This window comes from Rhinichthys klamathensis, unplaced genomic scaffold (genome assembly GCF_029890125.1).
Source record: "Rhinichthys klamathensis goyatoka isolate OS25496 unplaced genomic scaffold, OSU_Roscu_1.1 h1tg000362l_1, whole genome shotgun sequence".
NCBI lineage: Eukaryota > Metazoa > Chordata > Actinopteri > Cypriniformes > Leuciscidae > Rhinichthys > Rhinichthys klamathensis.
In genome coordinates, this window is record NW_026606871.1 from 667,979 (window position 1) to 692,749 (window position 24,771).

Here is a 24,771-nt window from a genome sequence, read left to right on the forward strand (position 1 = left end):
GTTTTGAATCTCCGGAGGGCGTTTTAGTGTAGACGGGTCCAAACGGAGGACTTTAGAAACGATGACGTAGTAGAGGCTCACGCTCGGCTCTATGATTGGGTGTCATCAGTCATGGCGTATATCTTTGCTAGCAGCTGTTGTACAAGTAAATTCTGCATTTTACAACGCTATAACTGCCTACATGCGCCGGAGTCAAGCTATTATTCCAGCGATCTGTGACAATTCCCGTGTGCAGCGGCGGCGTTGACCGTACATGGAGCGTCGGTTTGGGGTTAACCCAGAGCATGGTGGGATAATTTTATCAATGAAGTTGTGTTTACGCCGGCACGCGCATGCCCAGTGTTGGTGAATGGTCACGTGATCCGCATTTCAGTCGTTTTAATGTGGACGGAGATCAATTCTAATACGCAGCAAAACGCTGGTGTGGACGGAGATCGTATTCGTTTTAATTATCCGTTTCTAAACTAAAACGCAGTAGTGTGGATGGGGCCTAAAACTGGGGTTTCATGACACTTTAAGGCCCCGTCCACACGGAGACGCGTTTAGCTGTATACGTACAAATTTAGTATCGTATTGGCGTTTCGTCCAGAGGGTTCCGGCGTTTTGGGACACTGAAACCGCTATTTTTTTTAAATAGGGTCCCAGAGTGGATAAATCTGAAACCGACACCCTTGCGTTTTCGTGTGTACGGCCAATCCGTACATTTTGTGAAACGATGATGTCATCACACCACATGTGAGCATAAGTCACACACCGCTACGTCACACGTAACAGCAGCAACAATGGCGGGCAATATGCTTGTGTTCGTGCTGCAGAAGCTACTGAGCCTATTAGCTTTATTAAAGCAAAATCTTCTGCCCCTATGCTACTACAGTGAGCAATATAGGTTATGCGCATGCTCCACATCTTCTTCTCCTTGTTTAGTGTATCTCTGCGGCAGAATTACAGCGCCACATACTGGTCTGGCATATATACCACATCGTTTTCAGTCGTTTTCAGTGGTTTCGTGTGTACGCATATATTTCTTGAGACGACGCCGTGTTTACGAAAACGAATTTAGAACAAGAAAAAAAAAAAGATTGGATAGGGACAGCTCTGGCTTCGTGTGGATGTGGTCTAAAAATCTAAGCTTTGTGAGTGCATTGCACTTTAGATGATCAGTTGATCACAACAGTGTATTTGGACAGGCGGACCTGTTCTTGTCAAACTCCAGAAGTTTGTCTTTGTGCTTTACGGCTTTTTCCAGACCAGTCTTCATCCTGGCCTCTTGGTGGGGCAGATAGTCCCGTTCAGATCCCTCTGGGTCCACACAGAAAAACAAAAGGCTGTCAGTGTCACGCTAATGCTACAGGTCAAAGGAAAACACACACTGTACAATCACTTCATGTCTCACCTCCCATGAGTTTTTTACGGAGCTTTTGACTTTTGTTGGAGTCTCGCTGCAGTATCTCTTGCTCCTCATTTGTACAGACCTGAATTATATGTGAAAAATGTTAAACAGTGATAATGAAGGCTGTTCATCACTATCATAATCAAATTGGCAAGGTCTATAAGATTAGACAAGATACAGAATAGTAGTTGACCGGTATGGGCTTTTCCATGGCCAGTGAAAATATCTATAGTCAATATACCGGTATATACTATTTATTTATACAAATATTTATACTATGATTGAAAAGTTTGGGATCTGAAAGATTTTTTTATGTTTTTCAAAGAAGAGTCTAATGTTCACCAAGGCTTCATTCACTTGATCGAATCCAATTAAAGTCAAAACATGAATGAGTCTTTCATTTACTTTGTGCAAAATATATATATATATATTTTTTTTTTTTAAGGGTGGAGATGAGATCCATACATGTTTTCATGAGATTCACCCTTACTCAATTCACACACAGCAGTTTTCCAATATGATAGATTATCAGGATTTCGATGTGGAAATGACTACGTCAGACAATCAATTCTCTTAACAAATCAAATCTAATCTAGAAATCTACAAATCTAGTGAAATGCTGTAATCATCTCCCCACAATAATGTTGGAAATAGTACACATGTGAATAAATGAATGTGTAACTGGTGCCCGTCACATCGCGTGAGCAACGTCTGCACTTCACTTTGAAACATGCAGCGCAAACCAGCTATACACTTATTAAATTAAATCACAGTCTTTTGCGATTTGATAAGGGCACAAAGCCATAACACGCTTTCCATTTTAGTTCGTTTGACAAATACTTTGCCAAAGCAATGGTGCAAAACAACGTTAGAGAACTTTTGTGATATAATGAGACGTTTTAAAATATTTTTGGTTCATTATGAAACTGTGGCGGCACAGATTAGACCATGTTGAGCCGCCAGAGTCTAGGTAATTAATTGGAAACGCTGACTGCTACTTTTGATATTGACCCCTCCTTAGTTCAGGGACTCGTTATTCCATTTCTCTTCGTCAAATGTCTGTGACTTGTTCAGTTTATGTCTCAGTTGTCCAATCTTTTTATGTTCGTACACATATTTAAACATGTTAAGAAATTTGCTGGACAAAAAGCAGTTGTAAGAGGACGTTTCTTTTTTTTTTTTGTGGAGAGTTTGGGCCTATAGCCGCGTTTCCACCGAAATTACCCGGAACAATTTGTCCCAGGAACTTTCCCCCCCAGACCTGTTGCTGTCTGCGTTTCCACTGGGTCTAAAGTACCATAAAGATTACGCAAATAGTCCAGTGATGTGGGACTGCGCGCAACTTTCTAGTTCCCGCTGGATTTCGTCCTCCGCTTATTAGCTTAATAAAGCCTGAACCTCGTCGTCGGTCCATCTGTCATATTTTTAAAAAACCTATTGTTGAATCGATTAGCAAACAAATGTTAATGCACGCACCGCAACAAAATGGTGGTTGAAATAAAATGCGGCAAGAACTCAACCAATCAACATGTTCAGCGCCCAAGTCCCACCCCTGAAAGCTCCTGAACTTTGACAAAGTACTACCTCGTGAGCAGGGACTTTCTGAGGGGGAAATATTGACCCGGAACTTAATTTAGACCCTGATTCCTGCGGTGTAAACACACACAGTACTAGGGCTGTCACTTTTTGAAAAAATCCTGTTCGATTTCTGAGACATAAGTGTTCATTGAATCGAATGTAAAATCAATTTTCCATCTAAAGACGTTTCCATTTTCAACGCCAAATATAGGCAAATCCACGGACAACTAACAGGCAATAGGACGAACGTAAAGAGGGCTTGAGACGCCACAAGTCAGCAATATTTCTGATGATTTATTGGCGTGAAGTTTCGTGCTTAATGACGAACAGGGGTGCAACATTCTCGAAAAACAATAAGCAGAGTGGCTGTGTTTACGATTAGAAATGTCAAACAAATTTCACCTACTTAGGCGATTGTAGCCCGAATCTGTATCTGTATGCATGAGACTGTCTGAATGCCGGCAGAATTCACATTTTTGTTGTAAAAAGAGACACATTATGCAGAAGTATAGTTTGCTGTTATGTGTGTTTGTCAAAGAGCCTGCAGTTGATGTGTGACGCGCGTTCGCTGCGGGCGTGTCGTGACGAGCTGGACGCGCTCGGAGAGAAGCAGCCGTTAAAATCGATTCCCTATTTTCGTTTTCGAAACTTGTGTTGGTTGGTCCAATCGATTGTGCAATCGATTTTCGAACGTTAAGTGACAGCCCTATAGCCTGACTTCGTCATACTAATATTCTAGTCAGAATGTGAGTCTGATACTGCTCCATTGGGCTTTGATTATGAGGCGTGTCTTAAAGGTGCTCTATGTAACTTTTAGCGGCCTCTAGTGGTGATGTTTCAGATTGCAACCAAATTTTACAAGAGCGCTCGTGCTCGAAATCATAGACAATATCGTCTATTACGCAAATATCTCGGCGAATACTAGACGGATTCGGCGAGCACCGAGCTCGTTGGGACCATCTAGTCGAGCTGAAAAAAGAACCATATAAGTTCCATAGTTTTTGATGGTGTTTTCGCGGAGATATTAGCAGAAAACCATTGGGCGCGCTGCAAAATTGCGGACGCCGGTGACGTCACGATCTCAGAAGAAAATCGCTCGTATCTCTGGAACGCAAAGACCCAGAGAGCTCAAATTCGGGGGAGGAGGTCCCAGGGGAACCCTTGCCCGAACGCTAGAGTGGCGGGCCTCGGGGACGCCCCCTACCGGATCGCCGTTCGCTGGGACCCCCGATTTCGAAAGGCTATAACTCGGGGAGCCGGGCGAGTTGGACCTCGGGGGTGGGCTCGTTCGAAAGGCCCCGTCCAGCACTACGAACGATTAGAGTCTTGGGAATATTGATCAAAGATTGACTGAGATATAAGCCGAAAAACGTGCGCCTTTAACCGGACGTAACTCCCTGACCGTCTACAATAGACTGTATATAAGGAGCGAGGCTCGGGAGCGCGCATGCACGTCACATCCGTTGGATTTCGCGGTAAATCCGACCCGGAGACTTCACATAGAAATAGGAATACTGGCCTTCAGAGGTAATAGCAAAACTCGACAAGTGGATCATTTTAATGTGTGATTACAACCCCTTCACACACAGGCGATAAAAAAAGGATTCATTTTACTAGAAAAGTTACATAGAGCACCTTTAACCGAACCAGGACAAAAAAAAAAAAACTCTGCACTCAATTGGATAGACCTACAACCAATCAGAGCAACGCAGTAGCCTAAGTGTTTTTTTTATGAACTACGCAAATTGTCAACAGAACTCAACTACACGCACGCTGGAAGAAGTAGTAAAATAATGAGTGTTGCTTCTTTTACTTGGTCCTCCATGAGTGCGACCAAAGGAGAAACCACAACGACCACAGGGTTTTCATTGCGTCCCATCTTCTTAGCGACCATCGCAGCCAGCTGATAAATTAAACTTTTGCCGAATCCCGTAGGAAGGACGGCAAACACATCTTTACGATCGACAAATGCCTTGATTGCAGTTCTCTGTTCGTCTTTTAAAATGAATGAATGTCGATTTCTTTTACAACAGACGCGATGCTGAATCTCTACATCTCAGTTCTCCAGCTGCAGTCATCTCTGAGGGAAACCAGTTCAACCCAAGCGCTCTTTGATAACGTGATGATTACGTAACTGCAGATCATCTGTCCATCATCGTATAAAGCCCGCCCTGGCAATTTGATTGGCCCGACTTATTCTGAACCGATCATAATTACTCCTCAATGGATCGAGTCCAGACCGAACTTCCCGACCAAAAAATGTTGTGGGCGGGGTTCGGGCTGGCATCCAGGCTAACAGCCCTATACAGTACCACCCCAAAGTCCCTAGTTCCTAGGGAAAGTTCCTGCGATGGAAGCGCGGCTAATCACTAACACAGACCGCACTGATGATGAGTAAGAGGACCAAGCTCACCAGACTGCCGCAGAACAAACAGGGCCCGGACCCCTCTTGCTCACACACTATCCGTCCACAGCTCAGACAGTTGTTGACGAGTCTGTGTTTCTGAGCCAAACACTCGCAGGACTGGCGGCCCGGCAGCAGAACAGCCAGCTTATCTCCACCCTCTTTAGCATACAGATTCACAAACTTGTTCTTCTTCTTCTTCACTGAGCTGGAGCCGCTGTTCTCCTGAGCCTGATAACAGCAAGTACATCCCTCTGTAAGTCTTTCCAGTTCAACTTCATATATGAGAGTTTACGATATTTAAATAAGGTGACGTACCTTCATCAAGTCAATGGGGGTTTTCACAAGCTCCGGCTCGGCCTGACAGACAGACGTCGCAATCTCTTGCTTGTTTCTTCCCTTTCGTTTGGTCTTCTTCTGGTTGTCTTTGGGAGTAGTGTCTAGACCCTCTGGGGCAGATATTTCATACAATATTACTTTATCGACAGATATATTTTCATTGCAATAACAATATTATTGGCAGGGATGCAGTGATCAAGCAATATAGAAGTGTTGTTTAGTACTTTTTAAAGTTGACAAATCTTTTTTTCTGTATTGTGACCTATTGAAAAAAAAAGTAGATTGGGGACTTGGTTCTATTCATTGGTTGTTAATTGGATTTTGAGGTTTGATGTTGCATGCAAAACGAAGGCAGATAAACGGCAGCTTGAAGAGGGAGGGTTTAAGGCCTGTTGACACCAAGACAAATGTTTGGGGAGTTAACATTTTTAATTTGAATGAACATTAATATTTGCATGCTGTCAATGCAACAGATTTTTTACGGCGAGGTGTTGGAATCTCTTTTCCATCGCACTGCGAATAAAACACATAATACATGCATACATGTAACTATGACAAATATCAGTCAAGGCAAATCAAATACTGGGACAAACATAACCTAGATAAGAAAAAATATAAAATATAAATAGGGTATTTCAGCATCTTGATAAGCAAATAGCATATTATACCACTGTATATCTATTTTTATAAAAGTGAAAGTCTTTTGACAAATCACATGAAAAAAATCAAATTTCAAATCAAATTATCGAACCCTTACAGGGCTTTAAGCAGATTAACGGAGAAGTCTAGCATACATCGCCAGAGACAAGTCTGCCGTTTTCACCAGAAGGTCTAATTATGAAATTTTTATTAAATATTACAAGGAAATATTAAAAAATGAAACGTATACATGGATGAATCATTCACAATAAGATCTATAACAGGCATTTAAACAACTAGATGAAAATAAAAGAGGTGAATTTTCATTTCATGCCAACTTTAAACCTGACACAGAAGAAGAATATATAGTTTGAACTGGAAAAAAAAAACATTAGCCTTATCAAACCGATACAGATTATTGGCCAATATGAAAACTGTAACTCCTATCCTTAATGTATTGAATGTATTGTATTGAATCTGAAAAACATCAGTGTGTCTGTATTTACCCATGACTGGCTCTATCCTGAAGACGCCTCCCAGACCATCAGGCTCTTGCGTCCGACACCTCTGCCATCTCTGCACCAGCTCATCCACAAACTCCTGCTTCTTCCCCTCTGTCCCTTGTAAGAGATCTCCAACATACTCCACAATTTCATCAGCGTTGTCAATGGAAAGGATGTACCTGAAAAACAAAACAAAAACCTGCCATTTTACTGACTTACACCACAGACAGCAACATAGTGTCGGCCCAGATCCGGCCCACATCCGAGCCGTGTGGAATCCATGTATACCAAATGTGGGCCGACATATATGTTTCTTCTCACTTATTTCCACAAAGACTGTTTTCTGTTTGGATACTGGATGCCCAAACACATCACAAAATAAAGAATCTTATGTAATGTCTGTCATGTGTTTATTAATCACCACATACATTTCACATAACATATCTTTCACACATGGTAATAATAAAGTTATGTAGCAGTATGGGACTAAATGACATAATCATGGTGTTTCCATGTACTTTTGTCGTGCCATCGTATTATTGGAAGTACGATGTCAAAAAACATGGTAAGTTACCATTTTGCACAAGAGAGTGCGGCCCACCAAGTTATCTCTGTTCGTTATACATGAAAGGACTTAAGTTACATATATAGACGAATTTGTACACAATTTCTGGATTGTCAGTTCTGTCATTTATATTTTAGCTACAACAATTATACAATTGACATTAGACAGACTCGCGTACAATTCATCCTCCAGAGGCATACACATCTACTAAAATGTACTTACTGTACAATGTCGTCGCTAGCCTCTAATCCAAAACAATGCTTTAACTTATCAACAGTCCAGCGAAGCAAAGAATCGGTCATGATGAAGTTAGTAAACTGTGAGACACTGCAGTGGCTGTACTGGAAACTCAGAGCTGTCAGGATTTCTCTCAGAGACTGTAATAGCTTCCGGGAGACGTGTTTTAAAATAAAAGTCTCCATCACTCTTTCAGGTCAAGTGTGGTTGGTTACAACAATAATTATATTAATTATTTACTGTGTATTTTAAAGGCTATTAAAGTTTGTCGGTGCTTTTCATCAAATGTATTTTTTATCCCGATCGCTGCTTAAACTTGACTTGTTACTTTTCTCAACGCTAGACAGGTTAAACCAATCACAATTATTTATAATTACTTGAATAACTTGTATTATTATTATTATAATTTAAAGCATTTTTAAGGCATATTTAAATGTCAGATAAGAATCCATGTCATGTGCACCTGAAATACAACATATATTATATTTTGGCACTAATATGCCGAAGTAATTTTCAATATGAGCTATAAATTCTTGGTTTCTTAAAAGTATGGCAACGTTTCTTTAATAAATGCAATGTAGAAGATCATGGTGGTCTGGCATGTGCTATGAATGTTTTTTATTATAAACTTGTAAAGAGAGAAATAAGAAGAACACATGGTTTTAAAATGGACGTGTGTGCGCACACATGTCTCTGTGTGTTTATATATAGGCTATATATATATACATATATATAGGACACCATATATCTTAATGATTTTATAGATCTTTAGACATTGTTAAAGGAAATTAAAGACATTAAAGTGGGTGCTAGCCTATGTTTTTCACCTAGATCCACAGTGCAACACATGATCAAAGAAAGACAGACATTGTCTACTCATGTTCTTATTGTTTATATACAAAATGGTGATCAGGAAAAAACTTTACTATGACATTTACTTTCTCTGTAAATTTAAGACACTTCTAACTAACAGTAGTAATCCAATGATATTATATTAACTACATGTAACCTCCAACAAGAAATAGTTAACATTATTGCACTGCCTTTCTCTGTTTCTGTTTGACATAAATATATAAAATAATGTTTAACAGACTTAGGATGCAAAATAGATATACCAGCACAAAGTTATTATTTATATTCACTTATTTCCAATTAAGAATATAACAGTCAAATGTAAGTTATGCACTGGTAGAAAACACTTCTCAAGCATTGAACTCTCTCTGAAATATGCCATTTATAATAATATAAATAACCAGAGTTTCTTTGTGTATGGCACACAGATTAAATATCACACTAACATAATAAATAAATAATTTAAGCATATTTTAGCACAAATGTTGCGTGATTAAAAAAAAAAATCCTCCACAGGCTGTATTTGGCCCGCGGTCTGGATGTTTGACACACCTGCCTCACATCTTCTGCATTTCACATAAACACACTGAAGAGCCGCTGTCAACCCCAACACCAAATCCTGCATAGAGGGGCTCAGTGAATGTGCAGTGGAAGGTGTAAATGTGAATCATTTTGCCTGTTTCAGAGGAAACACTGTAAAAAGACAAAGAGCCAGCTGGCTGATCTAGGTACACTCCTATAATGTGAGAACATGACGAGGGTGCGGGTACGTCAGTTCTTGCATTATTATGCCTGGCATAGTAATTTTTACCAGAGCAGACCAGACTCCAGGACTTTTCGTTGAGTCCAAACCTGCAGTCGCTCCCTCCTTTCCTGTTGATACCTCGATATGTGACTGCTATATGACTCCAGCCACTCCATTCAGCCTCCCAGTAACAGCGTCCAGTCAGACTCTCTCCACACAGAACCTGCTCGTAATGCTCAAATCTTTCTGGATGATCAGGATAAGGCTGCTCCTCTTCCAAATATGTTGCCTTTTTGTTGTTCTCAGACAGAATGAGATGAGTGTTCACTGTGTTTTGATCGAATGCGAGATGACAGGAATCTGAAGAGAGATTAAAACATCAGTGATATCACTAAAGATCTTTGATTTTGTCATATTTGTCTTTGGCACTTTGGTCTTCTATGACTACTTTTGGATAATTTGAGCAATAAAAGCACAATAATATTGAACTGAAAAAAACTGAATGTGCATGAAGTGTGTGTCAGAGCGAGAACCTACATTTCCGCAGTCCTGGTGTGATCCTGAAGGACTCTCTGTGGTCCAAACTAAACAACACAGAAGAAGGCATGTAAAAATGGTCTTCACCACCACCTTCTATCACTTGTCCAGAGTTTGCATGTTGACACTTGTTATTGCTTTTTCCCCCTCTGTTTTTCTATATTAAAAAAAACTAAAGTGTATTTTTTGTTGTGGATGTCCCAATGATTTGCACATTTCAGTTAAATGTTCATGTTATGTGTTTTGGTTGCATTTGTAAGTTAATAAAAAAAAACTGAAAAAAAACTGTAAAATAGACACATAATATTGTATTATCGATATATTGATCAATATACCCCTGAATCTAATTAAATCGGTTATCCTATCATGGCATGTGTTGTGGTATCGGCAAAAATTGCATAATTTAGTGATATACACCCCTAATGTACTCTACACAATTTCAGGTCTACATACTTGAGTATCTCCAGTGTGCAGTCTGGGTGGTTCAGTCGATCCGAGAGCATCTTGACTCCGGAGTGTCCTGGGCAATTGTAGCTCAGATCCAACTCTCTCAGGTGTGTTGGGTTTGAACTCAGAGCTGAGGCCAAACAACAACAGCCTTCCTCTGTCACCATACAGCCAGATAATCTAAACATGCATATCAAAAGTCAGATAATCTTCAAACACACACATACACACACACTGTTTTTAGAACAGTTTAAGACAGTTTTTTAGAACTGTTGTACATGTGGTAATTTACATATAGTATTAGACCAGATATTAAAAGTGACTGTGTCTGGAACCATATGGACAGCTTACATGTAACTTTCACACAGGATTTTTTTTTTTTTTTTATAATTTAACTGTAAAAAACTCTTAGAAACCTCAGTTTCTCTAGTTGACAGTTTGGACTCTTCAGTCCATCAGAGAGAAGCTTCACTCCTGCATCCTGCAGGTCATTGTTACTCAGGTCCAGCTCTCTCAGTACTGAGTTTGATGACTGTAGAGCTGAGGCCACAATCTCACAAGATTTATCAGTGAGATTACAGTCAGCAAGACTATAAGAGAACAAAACACATTTCAAATTCATCACCTATTTAACTTTTGAAGGTCTAAACTCAAGAAATTTTGGCTTGCACTTTTGTAACCGAAGCAGAATGTCTTTTCCCATGTAACATGTCAATCGTGGTCCTACACCGGCTAAACACGGCTATAGACCGCCTGCTACAGTAAACACGCCCCAAACTCTCCATCTACTACAGTAGCTATGCCCAAAACTATCTGCCTGTTACAGTAGCCACACCCCAAACACCCAGCCTACTACAGTAGCCAGCCACATCCAAAACTATCTGCCTGTTACAGTAGCCACGCCCCAAACTCTCCACCTACTACAGTAGCTATGCCCAAAACTATCTGCCTGCTACAGTAGCCACACCCCAAACACCCAGCCTACTACAGTAGCCACACCCAAAACTATCTGCCTGTTACAGTAGCCACGCCCCAAACTCTCCACCTCCACATCCCAAACTCTCCCCCTATTACAGTAGCCATGGCCAAAACTATCTGCCTGCTACAGTAGCCACACCCCCAAACTCTCAGCCTACTACAGTAGCAACACCCCAAACTCTAAGCATGCTAAAGTAGCCATGCCCCAAACTCTCCACCTGCTACAGTAGCCACACCCCAAACTCTCCGCCTGCTACAGTAGCCACATCCCAAACTCTCAGCCTGCTACAGTAGCCACACCCCCAAACTCTCAGCCTGCTACAGTAGCCACACCCCAAACTCTCAGCCTGCTACAGTAGCCACACCCCAAACTCTCAGCCTGCTACAGTAGCCACACCCCCAAACTCTCAGCCTGCTACAGTAGCCACACCCCCAAACTCTCAGCCTGCTACAGTAGCCACACCCCAAACTCTCCGCCTGCTACAGTAGCCACACCCCCAAACTCTCAGCCTGCTACAGTAGCCACACCCCAAACTCTCCGCCTGCTACAGTAGCCACATCCCAAACTCTCAGCCTGCTACAGTAGCCACACCCCCAAACTCTCCGCCTGCTACAGTAGCCACATCCCAAACTCTCCGCCTGCTACAGTAGCCACATCCCAAACTCTCAGCCTGCTACAGTAGCCACACCCCCAAACTCTCCTCCTGCTACAGTAGCCACACCCCCAAACTCTCAGCCTGCTACAGTAGCCACACCCCCAAACTCTCCTCCTGCTACAGTAGCCACACCCCCAAACTCTCAGCCTGCTACAGTAGCCACACCCCCAAACTCTCCGCCTGCTACAGTAGCCACGCCCCAAACTCTCCTCCTGCTACAGTAGCCACATCCCAAACTCTCAGCCTGCTACAGTAGCCTCACCCCCAAACTCTCCTCCTGCTACAGTAGCCACACCCCCAAACTCTCAGCCTGCTACAGTAGCCACACCCCCAAACTCTCAGCCTGCTACAGTAGCCACACCCCCAAACTCTCCGCCTGCTACAGTAGCCACGCCCCCAAACTCTCCGCCTGCTACAGTAGCCACACCCCCAAACTCTCCGCCTGCTACAGTAGCCACGCCCCCAAACTCTCCGCCTGCTACAGTAGCCACACCCCAAACTCTCCGCCTGCTACAGTAGCCACGCCCCCAAACTCTCCGCCTGCTACAGTAGCCACACCCCAAACTCTCAGCCTACTACAGTAGCCACATCTCACAAGCTCACTCAAAACAACTTGATAACTTTTAAGACTGGCAGAGATTTAAGTCTTAGTAGAGTTTAATAAGGGAAAATCTGCAAAGTTGTAAAATGTAAATTTATGCAAATTATATAAAAAAAAACATTCAATTAAGTAATATGATAATTTAACACTCACAGAGCTTTTCTGCAGTTCTTCACAGCTGGTAAGAGTTTTCTTCGACCTTCTTCCGATGTATTAAATGTCTTGGGATTAAGCTCCTCCAGCACCTCGTCTGACATCTGAAACATGTAGGCGATTGTTGAGCAAAGTGCAGAAGAGAGTTTCTTCTCTGAGTATTTGTCTGATTTCAGAAACTCCTGGATCTCTCTGTACAGAGTCTGATCTTTCATTTCAAAGAGACAAAGATAAAGATTGATGGATCTATCAGCTGAAAGATTATGTCCATGTTTAATTTTGTCTTTAATACAAGCAGTTGTTTTCTCAATGCTCCTTGAACAGCTGTGAGTGTTAGTCAGTAGATCCTTTAAGAGTTTCTGATTGGACTCCAGTGAGATGCCCAGCAGGAACCGGAGGAAAAGATCCAGGTGTCCATTCTCGCTTTCTAAGGCTTTATCTACAGCTCCTCTGAGCAAATTATGCAGGGAATCAAAAAACCTTAGTGCCCCCACAGTGTTAATTACATAACAATAAAACACGTAAACAGCCGCCAGAAACTCCTGAAAGCTCAAATGCACGAAGCAATAGACTTTCCTCTGATGAATCACAGACTCTTCTTTAAATATCTCAGTGCAAATCCCAGAATACACTGAGGCGTCAATGACATCTATCCCGCATTCCCTCAGATCCTCCTCATAGAACATGATGTTGCCCTTCTTGAGCTGTTCGAAAGCAAGTTCCGCAAGTCTCAAAATCACTTCCCTGTTGCTCTCCAGGAGTCTTCCCGGATCTCTCTCATCATACTTCTGATTCCTGATGTTTATCTGAATGATCAAGAAGTGGATGTACATTTCAGTCAGAGTTTGAGGGATTTCTGCACTGTCGTCTTGTTTCAGGATGTTCTGAAGCACAGTGGATGAGATCCAGCAGAAGACGGGTATGTGGCACATGATGTGGAGGCTTCTTGATCTTCTGATGTGTGAGATAATTCTGCTGGCTTGATGCTGATCGCTGATCCTCTTCCGGAAATATTCCTCCTTCTGAGGGTCATTGAATCCCTGAATTTCTGTCACCCGGTTAATGCAATCTGAAGGGATCTGATTGGCCGCTGCTGGTCTGGAGGTGATCCAGATGAGAGCAGATGAAAGCAGCTCTCCTCTAATGAGATTTGACATCAACACACCCACTGATGAAGACTCATTCACATCAGAAACTTTCTGTCCGTCTGAAAACGTCAGTGTAATTCGGCTTTCATCCAGACCATCAAAGATGAACACCATTTTACATTCATCATAAATCTTTGAGTCCACATCTTGAAGTTCAGGAAGAAAGTCGAGCAGAAGTTTGCGAATACTGTACTGATGATCTTTAATCAAGTTCAACTCTCGAAATGGAAGCACAAACATGAAATCAACATCCTGATTAGCTTTTCCTTCAGCCCAGTCCAGAATGAATTTCTGCACAGACACTGTTTTTCCAATTCCAGCAACGCCTTTAGTAAGAACAGTCTTTATTGTGTCATTCCCCTCACATCCTAGTTCAGTTAAGGATTTAAAGATGTCATTGCAGTGGATTTGAGTGTCTTGTGAATGTTGTGTCCTGGGTGTTTTCTCCATCTGTAACACTTCATGTTCTTCATTCACCCCTTCACTCTCTCCCTCTATGATATAGAGCTGTGTGTAGATCCTATTCAGGAGGGTTTGATTCTCCTGTCGTCTGATTCCCTCAAATAAGTTCTCATACTTGTTCCTCATGCTGGTTTTGTGTCTCTCTTTGACTCTCTGCAGGACATCATCCACCACCGGCTGCAGGTTTTTAGACTCCTTCAGCCAGGCTGCTTTTGTGTAACAAAGAGCAGAACCAGCAGATCTGGATCCTCCCGAGACTTTATCTGTTTGTAGAATGGGCCGTGTTCTAGATCTCTTCCTGCACTGAGGACAGTCAAAGTCTTCTGATGGACTGGACTTAGTCCAGTAGCAGCTGATACACGTTTTGCAGAAACTATGTCTACAGGAAATCGAGACTGGATCTCTCAGAACCTGCTCACACACTCCACATGTGGAACGAACCTGGAGCAAATCCCTGCAGAGAGACTTTAGATGTGTTATCTGGTAACATCGCATGCACTTAAAAGTGTGGGTAACACTTTACTTGAAGGGGTGTACATAAGACTGACATGACACCTTCATAACCATGACATGACATATGTCATGAATATGAAGTAGGGTTTTTGCATGTTTATGACAACTGTCATTAAGTGTCTTTCGCTCAATTATGACATTTTGAATGCAAATATGACATTGTTTAAGATGTCTTTGTTATGACACCTTGACATAAACCATAACATCATAACCTGTCAGTGTCTTTGTCATGACAACTTGACATTAAATTAAGTTAAACTGTCATGTGGTTGGTTTTGACATTGGCTGTCATGAGGCCATTATAACTGTGTCATGAATATTTTTCGTGACCTCAACTACAGTGGTACAAATTGAATTTGTCATTAAACAGTTATAATGGCTTCATGATAGCCAATGTCAAAACCAGACACCTGACAGTTTAATGTAATGTTAACCAATAAAGCTAAGTGGTTTCTTATTTTTGATAATTAATCTGCTATGTCATGTTTATGACAGATTGTGTTGTCTTAGTAATGTTAAGTTGTCATGACAAAGACACTGACAGGTTATGATGTATTTGTTTATGTCAAGGTGTCATAACAAAGACATCTCAAACAATGTCATATTTGCATTAAAAATGTCATAATTGAGCGAATGACACTTAATGACAGTTGTCACAAACATGCATAAAACTTCCTTTATATTCATAACATGTGTCATGTCATGATTATGAAGGTGTCATGTTAGTCTTATGCACACCCCTTCAAGTAAAGTGTTACCAAAGTGTGAGTGTGAGCTAATCATATTTGCATACTTGCCTTACATGCACACCTTTTGTTTCAATCGGACTGAATTCATTCCGATTGATGAATCCGAACGTAGTGTTTACATGAACACTAAATAAAGTGATCGTAGTTGAAGTTGATGTGCGCGTTTATGTCACAAGCTTTAAATCGGAATTGATTTTGACATGCGCACCCTGCACGAATATACAGAGTTTCCCGCTGTTTGCGCATAATAACCATTCTCCAAATTAGTTTTAAACAACAGACTTAATATCCGTCTCTGGTCATAATTTGGAGACAATGAGCATATGAACCTTTTTGCCGCGCTGCTTGCATTTATCACTCAAAACCAGTTGTCTGTGGATGAGAATCCAATACAAAGACTGGTGGGACGTTGTCCTGCTCCACTTCACAGACGCAGTGAAAGAAGAATTTTGGAATGACGGGACCTCATTTATATGACACTTTATTCAACAGGAGAAACAGCTCGTTCGCAACGACATACGTCATTATGCTATTACGCATTCACAATCCTATCATTTTCGGTTTTTAATCTGATCAAGTGTTTACATGTTCTCACGATCGGATTAGAAAAGGAATAAACCACCCCTTTCGATTGGATCGAAATTTCATTCGGATCAAGCTCAACCGGATCGATTAAGGTGTTTACATGAATGCTTTTCAGTCCGATTGAGCCGTCAATCCGATTACTAACGGATTATTTGGTTGCATGTAAACGTTGCCAATGTTGTATCAGGTTTTTCATTGGACTGTCACTTTTCATTAAAGCTGCAGTCGGCAAGTCTGGCAGATTGAGTGGACTTAGGCAAAATTTTGAATGTTTACAACTCTCATGCCCCTCCCCCACTATCAAAGAATACCCTCCCGCCGAGTTCATGCTCGAGTGCGTGTGCACCAGATTTTCAGTGAACGCGCCCGTTTCATCAGCATCCATCAACACCATGGAGTATTTGGAGGTATGCTACCCTGGCTAATCTACCGATAGATTGCAATTGCTAACGTCATTTATACTGTAAATGGGCTTACTTGATTTGTTAGTGTTCCGCCATCACTCTTCGTTACTGCGCGAACTTCAGGCGATCTCACACCGCCCTGCGCTGATTGGACCCGATGATCCGGGAGCGGTGGATTTTTTCTAAAACCACTTTATTTATGTTGTTCTGTCAGATTATAGTGTCGATTTCACTGAATATGATCAAAAAAAATTTGCCGACGGCAGCTTTATTACACAGCCACATGCTAAAGCTTTGTGAATATGCTTACAGATAGACTATGGAAAGGAAGTGTGCCTATGTTTATCCGTCTGTACTGTATAAATTATTATGATTTAATTTTGTTTCTCACTTGGGGTCAGAGGTCACTGCTTGCCCGCTGAATTCAGGTGGCATGCCCATAGATACGTCACTCTTCATAGACACACAGCTGGGTCCTGGAGTTCCTGCACTTTTAGCCTGAACAGAAACTCCTTCCTCGCTCTTTTCATGGAAACTCATTTTAGAGGCACTGCTGCTCCTCAGAAGGGGCTGGCATAAGGTCTGTAATACATATCTGGCATAAAGTCAATGTTATACAACTGTCATCCTAAATGCTGATCTATAAATGCTGATAATGCAATATACATAGCACTCCTGGGCAAAAAAAATGGCAAGGAAATAAGGAAATTCGAGCAAATTTCTTGAGTTTTTGGCAGAATATGGGAAGTTGTGTGTGGAGTGATGAATCACAATGAAACATGAGTTGCATGGTGAATCTACTGAGGAATATAATAATAAATGCATGTCTACCACAGTGAATCATGGAGGAAAAGGAGGCTTTTTAGCTGCTGGTATTGGTTAGCTACTTCATTGTGAAACGTAATTTAATGCTTTGTACAGGAGAATATTGTAGAATGACTTGCTGCTTCCCACAAATGAAAAGTTCTTATTGAAAGAGGAATGATCAGATGTTATGTTTCAACAAGACGATGCCGCTGCCCAAACTGCATCAGACAACCAAGAACTGGTTTGAGAACAAGTCCATCAGGCTCATGTTTTGGCCTTGGTCAGAGTCCAGATTTGAACCCTATAGTGAATATTTGGTCTCATATTGAACTCAAATGAACTAGCAGACATTTTTCAACTACTCGTGAAATGTTTGAAGCCATTAACGTTAAGTGGTACAACACTGACTCCAGCAAAAAGAGCTGTCTGTAAGTTGGGAAAGGCTATTCCGTTGTAAAATTACTTTACAGTATTTGTGCAATTCTTGCTAATTTCCTGACCAGTGGTTTGTGGTTAAAAACACCGTTAAAAGACCACTAAAAATTTTCCCATTTTTTGGTAGTCCCATTTTTATTAATTCTTTTGACAAGGATGCACACAGACACACACACACACACACACACAGAGAGAGAGAGAGAGAGAGAGAGAGAGAGAGAGAGAGAGAGAGAGAGAGAGAGAGAGAGAGAGAGAGAGAGAGAGAGAGAGAGAGAATCCTTAATCGTGGACGGACTTATTTGTCATTAAATCAGAAGAGCGTTCTGATTTTAGTTTGAAAAGTATCTATGAACTTTTATGAACCCCAAACAGCTGTTTCCTCTTAAAACTTGCATGCATGGAAATCCTGTTTTTCTAAGAAACATTAAGGGATTTTTTTTTTTTTTTTACCTTACATCTTTTCCTTTAGAATAGTGTTAAATCAAGTAAATGAACGCACAAACTAATAGTCTATACCACAGAGATTAGCATTCTCGTTCACTTCAATAGCGGTTATGGTTCAATTTAGATATCTGAAACTAAACACAACTAGTCGTACAATGCTGATCTGTCTCGACTGTCTGCATAGCGATCGAATCTGAAAAAATGGGATTTTTCCCACAGGGTATACCGACAAAACCGTTATTTATCAAAAATCAAGTTATGGAAACTTACCTCTCAACAAAAAAAAAAAAAAAAAAAAACAGGGTCACACCCAGACAATCGTAAATAAACTTGAGCCCCTTATTCCTGTCTGTCGAATCAGGTGGTCGCACTTCATTAGTCTGAAGTCCAAACACACACAGCTCGAGCTCACTCGTGAAGTTTCTTCTGCTTTCTCACACTTATTGTGTGCCTTTTGTTGCGACAAAAACACCCTATTAGGAAAAACTTCCAGATTTCACCATGCTGTAAGCCGGAATGACTCAGTATTTGTTGGACTTTCTGTTAGTAGTAGCCTATGTACATTTTTACACAATTACTATGTCTCAGCCAAGCGAACTGATAGTTTTTTAGGTAAAGTGTCAAGCATCGGTGACTGTCGAGTAGTGCAGCCGTGTATGAAGAATACTGTCGGTCACGCATAAAATTGAAGGGTCATGTTTTTTGGTTTCAGATCCTCCAAGTTTCTGAGAAAATACTAGCTCAAGTTGGAAATCCATGACTAATGGAGATGAATAAGAGTGAGTGGTGACAACAACAAACAACTAGTTGGAGGAACTTTTCGACAAACAAAGCGTACTTTTGTCATTAGAAACACAATACCAACAAATATAATGACAAATAGTTCAGTGGATTGAGAAATGGCGCCATCCAGTGGATCTTTAACACAGTCTATGGTCTTTAAATGACAAGCGTGTCATACTGAAACTATGGTGATATGAAGTTATAACATTTCACGAATCATTTAATTCATAATTCATACCTGACTCTCCAGCCGTGGATAATCAACCAATACATTTCGTTTTATGTTGTTGGGTGTGTTAGCCTTAGACCAGCTTAATTTAACAAAACAATAACTTAAGGGATTGCAAGATATGGTCGTCTAATGTTTTATTTTTTCATTCCATGCATTATAATGAAGGCTTTGTGAAACTGCACAGCTCTTCCAGTTCATACTGTAGATTTGAACAAAATACATGGTCCTACACCGACTACGACCACATTTTCTATCATGAAGTCCCTTCTCACTCAGACACTGATCTATACCTAACTAAATGTATAAGGATAAGTGTTGTCACTGCGTACAGAACATGATGCTGATATCCGTGTGCATTTCTCAGATAGTCTTGGAGACGATCTTCTTCACTTATACTGGCCATAACTCGAGTAGGCCTATACCTAATTTCATACGTATAGCATTTTTACATTTTGCTATTTTTAAAAGTGAGTGACTCAGAATCACTCGAAAACAAACGTGACATAGAGACACCATAGAGACATCATATGTGTTTGTGTATGTTTATGACTCAGTAAGAAGCACTAAAGGAATGACAGAGATCATCTTATCCCTCACACATATAGTCTTCATGTGAATTAGTTGCTTGAATGTGTGTCTTCATTGCAAACTCAAATCTGCAGAACAGAAACTGGATGACAACAAACTGTCCAATCAGATCGTGGTTTTGAAAATGGCTTTACAAACTTTACCAAATCAGTATGTCAAAGATTTCAAGCAAAGTGCCTCTTTCACTGTATTTTTTTGTAGGGAACACAGTACACATCTAATTCAAACACACTAATTATAAATATACAGTATTTAAATGTATTCGTTTCGTTTATTTAAACCAAGTAGTCTATGTATGTCCCATCTGTGTTAATATCATAATCAATATCATGTTTCTAATCCAAAACGCATAGTTATTAATTTAACGAAGTTAGCATCACCCTGGATTCCTTGACAAAATTCCAGTGGGATTTTCCCAATTATTTCAGAAAATAAACCCTGCGATTCTCTGTAATTTGAATATCATCTGTACAATACAGTTCTCATCTGAACACCAGGTGAAGACAATATCCATAAACATATCAGTCATAATCATTTTAAAGCGATATACCCAAAAATTTAAATTATGTCCTCATTTACTTAAATTGTTTCAAACCTGTGTGAGTTTCTTTCTTCTGCCGAACACAAAATATGATATTTTAAAGAATGTTTGTAACCAGACAGTTGACGGCACACATTGACTTCCGGTATAGGGAAAATACAATGGAAGTCAATGGTTCCCTTTCGAACGGTCACTTCGTATTGCGTAGCTATACGCAGTGGGGAAACTCCCTTTCCTCGATTTACTGAAGCTTATATGTAAAACGCATTTGCAGCTGCACAGCCAGCCCCCTGAGCGTCTGACCCGCTCATAGGCTGTGCTGCAGCAACTGCACATCCAATGGCACGGGCGACTCTGAGGCACAACGAATAAGCTAGCCCAACGTCAGAGCCCGCCGAGGGGGCGTGCCCTGCCTATATAGACCCCCGAATTCGCCATTCTGGCAGATTTTACTCCTTCAGCGACAGTACACATGTCCCTGAGCTTTTTACTGTAGCATTCGCCGTCGAACAAGCCTTTCAGCCTGAGCGTGCTTCTCTTCAGCAGACTTCGCCTGCACGTCGATTTCTCCTGACGCCGTCTCACCTGTGGCTATCCGGCGACATTATATCCTTTGTTCTATATTGCTAACATTCTTTTCAGTATGCCTCGTCCATCCTGCGCCACGTGCGGAGGCCGTCTGCACGAGGCAGACCAGCACACGAGCTGCATTTCCTGCCTGGGGATCGACCACGCAGAGAATGCTCTCTCTGCCGGCGGATCTGAGGCCTGTGACTGCATGCCTATATCCGCGCTGCGCAATCGGCTAGCTCTCTCCCGGGACGGCGACGCCGCTTCATCCCTGCTTTCCGTTCCAAGGAAGAAGAAGCGTCGCAGCCAACGGCAACCGGAGGGTATGGAGATTTGTGAACGCACGCCGGCCGCGTCCCCGCGTGCTTCACTTTCTCCGACTCAAACGCCATCACCGGTCCTGTTCGCAGGAGACCAGCGCCCCCCCCCCCCCCTCACGTGGCGGGCCTCGTCTCCTTCGGCGGATCTCTCGAGCGCGACGACAGCTTATCCATCGCCGCTTCTGAGGACGAGTGGCCGGGCTCTCTCGACCCCGTCGCCGCTTCTCAATCGGTGGCCAGCGGATTAGCGACCAGGACGAACTCCGACGCCGAGATGCTTCGGATCCTGACGAAGGCCGTCGCGGACCTCGACCTCGAGTGGGCCTCGCCCGAGGAGCCGCCTCGTAGTCGGCTGGATGGATGGTTTCTGGAGGGGCGCCAGCAGGCCCCGCGTCACAAATCGGCGCCATTTTTCCCCGAGGTCCACGAGGAGCTAACCAAGGCCTGGCGCGCTCCATACTCAGCACGTGTGGGATCCGCAGTTTCCGCGACGCTCTCCTCCGTGGATGGCGCAGCGGAAAAGGGTTATGAGTCTTTGCCGCCCCTCGAAGAGGCCGTGGCAGCTCATCTTTGCCCGAGCTCTGCAGTTAGCTGGCGAGCTAGAGCCGCTCATCCCAACAAACCCTGCCGTAACACCTCAGCCCTCGCTGGACGCGCGTACGCCGCCTCCGGCCAGGCTGCATCGGCCCTGCACACGATGGCCGTGTTGCAGGTCTACCAGGCCAAACTCCTCCGGTCCATGGACGAGGCTGGCCCGGACCCGGAGACGTTTCGGGACCTGAGGAGTGCTACGGACTTAGCGCTGCGGGCTACTAAGTCTACAGCACAAGCCATCGGCAGAAACATGGCTAGTTTGGTCGTGCTCGAGCGCCACCTGTGGCTTAACCTCACCGAGATCAAGGATGCCGACAAAACGAGGTTTCTCGACGCTCCGGTGTCCAGCTCCGGTCTCTTCGGCCCGGCGGTGAAGGGATTCTCGGAGAGGTACACGGAGGCACAGAAAGCGTCCCAGGCCATGCGACACTTCTTGCCGAAGCGTTCGGGCTCCGCGTCCAGCAAGCCCAAACCTCCGCCTTCGCCTCATCCAGCCAAGCCGGCGAAACAGGCCTCTCAGCCCCGCCCTGCGGCTGATAGCCAGCGCCAGTCAAGGCCCGCTAAGCGCTACCCGCTCCCCAGGCGTCAAGGCCCTCGACCCAGCGCCGCGGCCGACCAGGCGCCTCCGAAGTCGTCCTAGCACGGAGGTGAAAGAGAGAGGGCTCGTGTCTCGCGCTAGCCGGACCACCCTCGAAGAAACCAGCAAAACTTCCCACAGCTCCCTGTTCAGTTCAGGCGGCTGGGGATTTTATTATTGTAAACAGGCCCGCAGCAGTGAGCGCGTCTCTGCAAACAAACGCCGTTTTCACGGCGACCCAAATAAAGCACAAAAAGAGCATGTTTCACAATCACAACACACGGGTTCACGGTCCCCCTCCACTAGGCGGCCCCCGCCCTGTTGTAACACTGACTTCCCCCCAGGCAAAAGCCTATATAGTCAGTCAAACACTCAGTATGTGCACAAATCACATTATAAGGGTATCAGGTCCCCCTATGTTAGGCGGTCCCCCCCATTCAGTGTGTCACGCCCTAGCCACACGAGTGATGGCCTGGCAAGCCATCCCTGGTGTGTCGAGTTGGGTCATAAACACTATAAAGCGAGGCTACTCGCTCCAATTCGCTTGCAGACCCCCGAAATTCCAGGCGGTTATCGAGACATCGGTGAGAAGCGGCGTGAATCACGTGCTTCGCACCGAAGTTCAAGAATTATTAGCAAAAGGAGCAATAGAGTCAGTCCCTCCCTCGCTAATGTATTCGGGGTTTTACAGCCGCTATTTCCTAATACCAAAGAAAGACGGCGGGCTCAGACCCATTCTAGATCTGAGGCGTTTGAACAGGGCTCTCATGAGACGGCCTTTCAAAATGTTAACACTCAAACAGATTCTCGCGCAGGTTCGCCCGGGGGACTGGTTTGTTTCAATGGATCTGAAAGATGCATACTTTCATATTCAGATCGACCCTCGTCACAGGCCATTCACAGGGAGGGCATATCAATACACCGTTCTGCCGTTCGGTCTGGCTCTGGCACCCCGTACATTCACGAAATGTATGGATGCGGCGCTCTCCCCGCTGAAAAGCCAGGGAGTGCGTGTGCTGAATTATCTCGACGACTGGCTGGTGCTAGCGCAGTCGAGAGACGAACTAATAGTGCACAGGGATTTGATTCTCAGTCATTTAAAATGCTTGGGTCTCACAATCAATGTTGCCAAAAGCGAACTGAATCCCAGCCAGACTGTGGTCTTTCTGGGCACGGTTTTGGACTCGGTGACAATGAAAGCGCGGCTCACTCAAGAGCGCGCGCTCTCGGTACAGACACTGGTAGCCGCATTCAGGGCGCGCGAGCGCGCGCCTCTGAAGAGGTTTCAGAGACTGCTTGGTCTAATGGCAGCTGCATCATCAGTACTCCACTTGGGATTACTGCACATGCGACCGCTGCAGCACTGGCTGAAACGCCGTGTGCCAACCCATGCATGGCAGTCAGGCAGCCTGCGCATTATGGTGAATCAAGGGTGTTTGAGAACACTGGTTCCCTGGCGGGCTCAGGACTGGTACTGCAAGGGGGTGACCATGGGGATAGTTTCCAGGAGGAAAGTGGTTTTTACAGACGCATCCAACATGGGTTGGGGAGCGCTGCACGAGGGCAAGCCTGCCTCCGGCCTCTGGTTGAGCACGGAGCAGAGCTTACATATCAACTGTCTGGAAATGAAAGCGGTTGGTTTGGCCCTAAAAGCTTTTCTGTCAAACCTCAGGGGTCACCACGTCTTGATCCGTACAGACAACATGTCTGTGGTGGCCTACATAAATCGCCAGGGTGCATCAGGTCAGGCAACCTGTATGTGATGGCGAGGGACCTCCTCATGTGGGCACAAGCCAATCTGAGCTCTCTGAGAGCAGCGCATGTCCCGGGCGTCCAGAATGTGGGTGCCGATATGCTCTCAAGGGGCAACACTCCCCTAGGCGAGTGGTCCCTGAACCCTCAGACGGTCAGACTAATATGGGAGAGGTTCGGCGAGGCCGAAGTAGACCTTTTCGCCTCAAGAGCCAACACCCACTGCAGGGTGTTCTTCTCGAAAAACAGGGATGCGCTGGCTCATCTCTGGCCCAGCCGCCCCCTTTACGCGTTTCCCCCCGTCTCGATGATCCCACAGGTTATCGAGCGGGTCAGGGAGAGCGGATGCCCAGTCCTTCTGGTGGCTCCTCTCTGGAAATCCTGACCATGGTTTCCGGAACTGGTTCAGTTGTCGGACACGACCCCCTGGCCTGTTCCGATGAGGAAGGATCTCCTCACACAGGCCAACGGAACGATGTGGCATCCCCGACCCGACTTATGGGCCCTCCATGTGTGGCCCCTAAACGGGTATCCGGGGACCTGCCTGACAGGGTCTTAAGCACTATCTCTGAGGCAAGGGCCCCGTCTACTCGGCGCCTTTATGCTTTAAAGTGGTCGGGTTTTTCCAGCTGGTGCTCGAAAA

At 43.7% G+C, this 24,771-nt stretch overlaps 2 protein-coding genes across 2 annotated transcripts in view; both read right to left on the bottom strand.

Annotated features, from left to right (window-relative positions):
* The window catches only part of trip4 (thyroid hormone receptor interactor 4), a 95,761-nt gene extending 87,906 nt beyond the window's left edge, over window positions 1-7,855 (bottom strand). Inside the window, exons 1-6 of the mRNA XM_056233197.1 lie at window positions 7,641-7,855; window positions 6,857-7,032; window positions 5,691-5,821; window positions 5,382-5,603; window positions 1,394-1,472; window positions 1,194-1,299 (exon numbers count right to left, since the gene is read on the bottom strand). Coding sequence (XP_056089172.1) covers window positions 1,194-1,299; window positions 1,394-1,472; window positions 5,382-5,603; window positions 5,691-5,821; window positions 6,857-7,032; window positions 7,641-7,840 — 914 coding nt within the window. The 5' untranslated portion in view covers window positions 7,841-7,855. The remainder of the gene's footprint in view (window positions 1-1,193; window positions 1,300-1,393; window positions 1,473-5,381; window positions 5,604-5,690; window positions 5,822-6,856; window positions 7,033-7,640) is intronic.
* A 1,050-nt stretch (window positions 7,856-8,905) lies between these two features.
* Window positions 8,906-17,168, bottom strand: LOC130069361 (NACHT, LRR and PYD domains-containing protein 12-like). Its single transcript, XM_056233200.1, has 6 exons — window positions 16,877-17,168; window positions 12,625-14,688; window positions 10,653-10,826; window positions 10,243-10,416; window positions 9,790-9,836; window positions 8,906-9,612 (listed from the first exon to the last, which is right to left on the bottom strand). Exons 1-6 carry the CDS (start codon window positions 17,023-17,025, stop codon window positions 9,065-9,067), a joined length of 3,156 nt encoding a protein of 1,051 aa, XP_056089175.1. The 5' UTR covers window positions 17,026-17,168; the 3' UTR covers window positions 8,906-9,064.
* Window positions 17,169-24,771: the final 7,603 nt, after the last annotated feature.